This window comes from Chinchilla lanigera, unplaced genomic scaffold, assembly GCF_000276665.1.
Source record: "Chinchilla lanigera isolate Chin_1 unplaced genomic scaffold, ChiLan1.0 scaffold00100, whole genome shotgun sequence".
In the NCBI taxonomy this organism is placed as follows: Eukaryota; Metazoa; Chordata; class Mammalia; order Rodentia; family Chinchillidae; genus Chinchilla; species Chinchilla lanigera.
The window spans coordinates 821576-823846 of NW_004955501.1; the positions used below are offsets into that span (position 1 = coordinate 821576).

At 45.8% G+C, this 2271-nt stretch overlaps 1 protein-coding gene across 1 annotated transcript; it reads left to right on the forward strand.

Moving 5' to 3' along the window:
* Window positions 1-635: 635 nt before the first annotated feature.
* On the forward strand, window positions 636-2244 carry LOC102010503 (lariat debranching enzyme-like). Its single transcript, XM_005406749.1, has 2 exons — window positions 636-971; window positions 1510-2244. The coding sequence occupies exons 1-2, from the start codon at window positions 775-777 to the stop codon at window positions 1688-1690; spliced, it is 378 nt and encodes a 125-aa protein (XP_005406806.1). The 5' UTR covers window positions 636-774; the 3' UTR covers window positions 1691-2244.
* The last annotated feature ends 27 nt before the right edge of the window (window positions 2245-2271 follow it).

A 2271-nucleotide genomic window follows, 5' to 3' on the forward strand; every position in this document is an offset into this window, starting at 1 on the left:
TTTTTTTTTGGCGGGGAGGTTGAGACAGGGTCTCACTATGTAGTCCAGGCTGGCCTCAAGATCACTGCCTCAGCTTCCTGAGTGCTGGGATTACAGGCAGGCGCCACCACGTCCGGTAGATGATGTACAGTATTCTCATGATGATGTATTCAGAAGGTTTCCAGGGGTGTTTATTTTCCCAGTTTCTATCCTAGGTACTCACTCCTTCAGTGAAGAGTTTGGTCCTTTTCTGCTCTCAAGTTTTTGAGACACTCACCTTTTTTCATTAAATGTGCATTACAGTTAGACAAACTTTGTTTTTTAGTCCTTTACTTTTAAAAACAATAGAAACTCAGAGGAGGTAGTTTTTAAATCCCCACTAAGTTTTAAGTTTAATTAAATGTTTTTTAGGTCACTTTTGTTCACTCTCAGGCAACTGTCTACTGGGAGAAGTTGCCCTAGGGAATTACTCACTCGTTCTTGCTCACTTGTTTAAACTTTATCAATCTGAGTTCCTGTTTCTGGGGATTTTAGTCCGTTCTTCTGGCTCTGAACTGTATCACCCCTCAGACCACAATCTTCACGAAGTCCAAGCCAAACCTAAGGCTCCGACTGTTCCGGCAGCGGCCGAGACCTTCCGCTCTCTCTCGCGAGATTTGAAACCGGAAGTCGATTGCAGCGCCGGCCTCCCGGCGCGGCCGCGGATCTGTTCATATTGGCGGGAGCTGAACGCACAGTCTCCGGCTCCCTGCAGTTGAGCCCGGGCCGCCGAGAGCGTCGGGCAGAGCGGGCAGGATGCGGGTGGCGGTGGCCGGCTGCTGCCACGGCGAGCTGGACAAGATCTACGAGACGCTGGCGCTGGCGGAGCGACGGGGCGCAGGCCCGCTGGACCTCCTTCTGTGCTGCGGCGACTTCCAGGCGGTGCGCAACGAGGCCGACCTGCGCTGCATGGCCGTGCCGCCCAAGTACCGCCACATGCAGACTTTCTACAGGTGAGCGCGCGGCGCCGCTGGCCTCGCTCCCGGCCGCGCGGTGTGAGCAGCCAGCAGAGGGCAGAAACGGGGGCGCGGGTTCGAATCCCGTGCTGCCGCTGTCGGACCCCCGTAGTCCCCTACTTTATTCGCTGTGTTTCTAGGACCTGGCGCAGAGGCAGTGTCACTTTCGTTCTTCTGTACACTTGTCTGTTGTATTTCGCAGGGATCGCAGTCAGGAGGGATAACCTGGAGGAAGAAGCTGACAGGTTTAGATCATCTGCCTTGTACTTGATAGGACTCCGAAATGGGTTCACGTGAATAATCCTGGAGTTTTTACTGGGCTCCTGCAGTGTGCTACTTCCTGTTCTAGAAGCTGAGGTTATAGCCGTGAAGTCCACAAACTTCTTGACCTCGTTGAACGAACACTGACTTGAAACCCAAAGTTTTATTCTTACTCATACACTTTTTATGAAGAGCTCAGTTTTTTCCGTAGGACCTTATTTTGCTCTGTACCATGCCTGATGTGTTAACTATCAACTTCACTCCTATGTCCTAGGTATTATTCTGGAGAGAAAAAAGCCCCAGTTCTCACAGTCTTCATCGGGGGAAACCATGAGGCCTCAAATCATTTACAAGAGTTACCCTACGGTGGCTGGGTAGCTCCGAACATTTACTATTTAGGTATGTGTTTGTGTATAATTTTGGAGTTTCATGGGAGAGAAGAGGGTTTGGATTAGGGCAGAAGTACTTTGAGATGCATAGTGTGTGGGGATTATCATTAATTTTAATAACCGTGAAATTTTAGTCGAAAGAGTTAACTATTAAACATTTAATCATGAAGATCTGTCCTTGCATCACCTAATGTTTTAAGCAGTGATTAGTATGACAGCAAAGGCCTTACACACTATTTATAGTCCTTTTATTTCTTTCATTCTCTTCTTACAGAATTAAAAAAAAAACCCAGACTATATAATGGATATTGTTAACCATGCACAAAAATGAGAGTAGCATAATGAATCTTTGTACCTGTTAAATTAACTTCAGTGATTATTGTCATTTTGCTGTCCTTGTTTTCAACCTATATCCTCAGCTTTTTTGAAGGAGATGACTGGAGTGTTAAAGCAAATCCCAGGCATTAGATTGTTTCATCTATAAATACTTAACATTTTTTAAGTGGTAAGAATTTTTATAAAATACCACAATGTATCATTATACCTAACAAAAGTAACAGTACAGTAATTCTTTGTTACCTGTTTCCCATTCATACTCAGATTTCTCTAGTTATCCCAAAGATGTCTTGCTTTACTTTTTTTTTTTT

Bases quoted from the DNA above. Each gene is read 5' to 3' on its own strand.
- LOC102010503 (XM_005406749.1), top strand. From the start codon at position 775: ATGCGGGTGGCGGTGGCCGGCTGCTGCCACGGCGAGCTGGACAAGATC. The intron at 972-1,509 runs GTGAGCGCGCGG...CCTATGTCCTAG, and splicing joins CACATGCAGACTTTCTACAG to GTATTATTCTGGAGAGAAAA.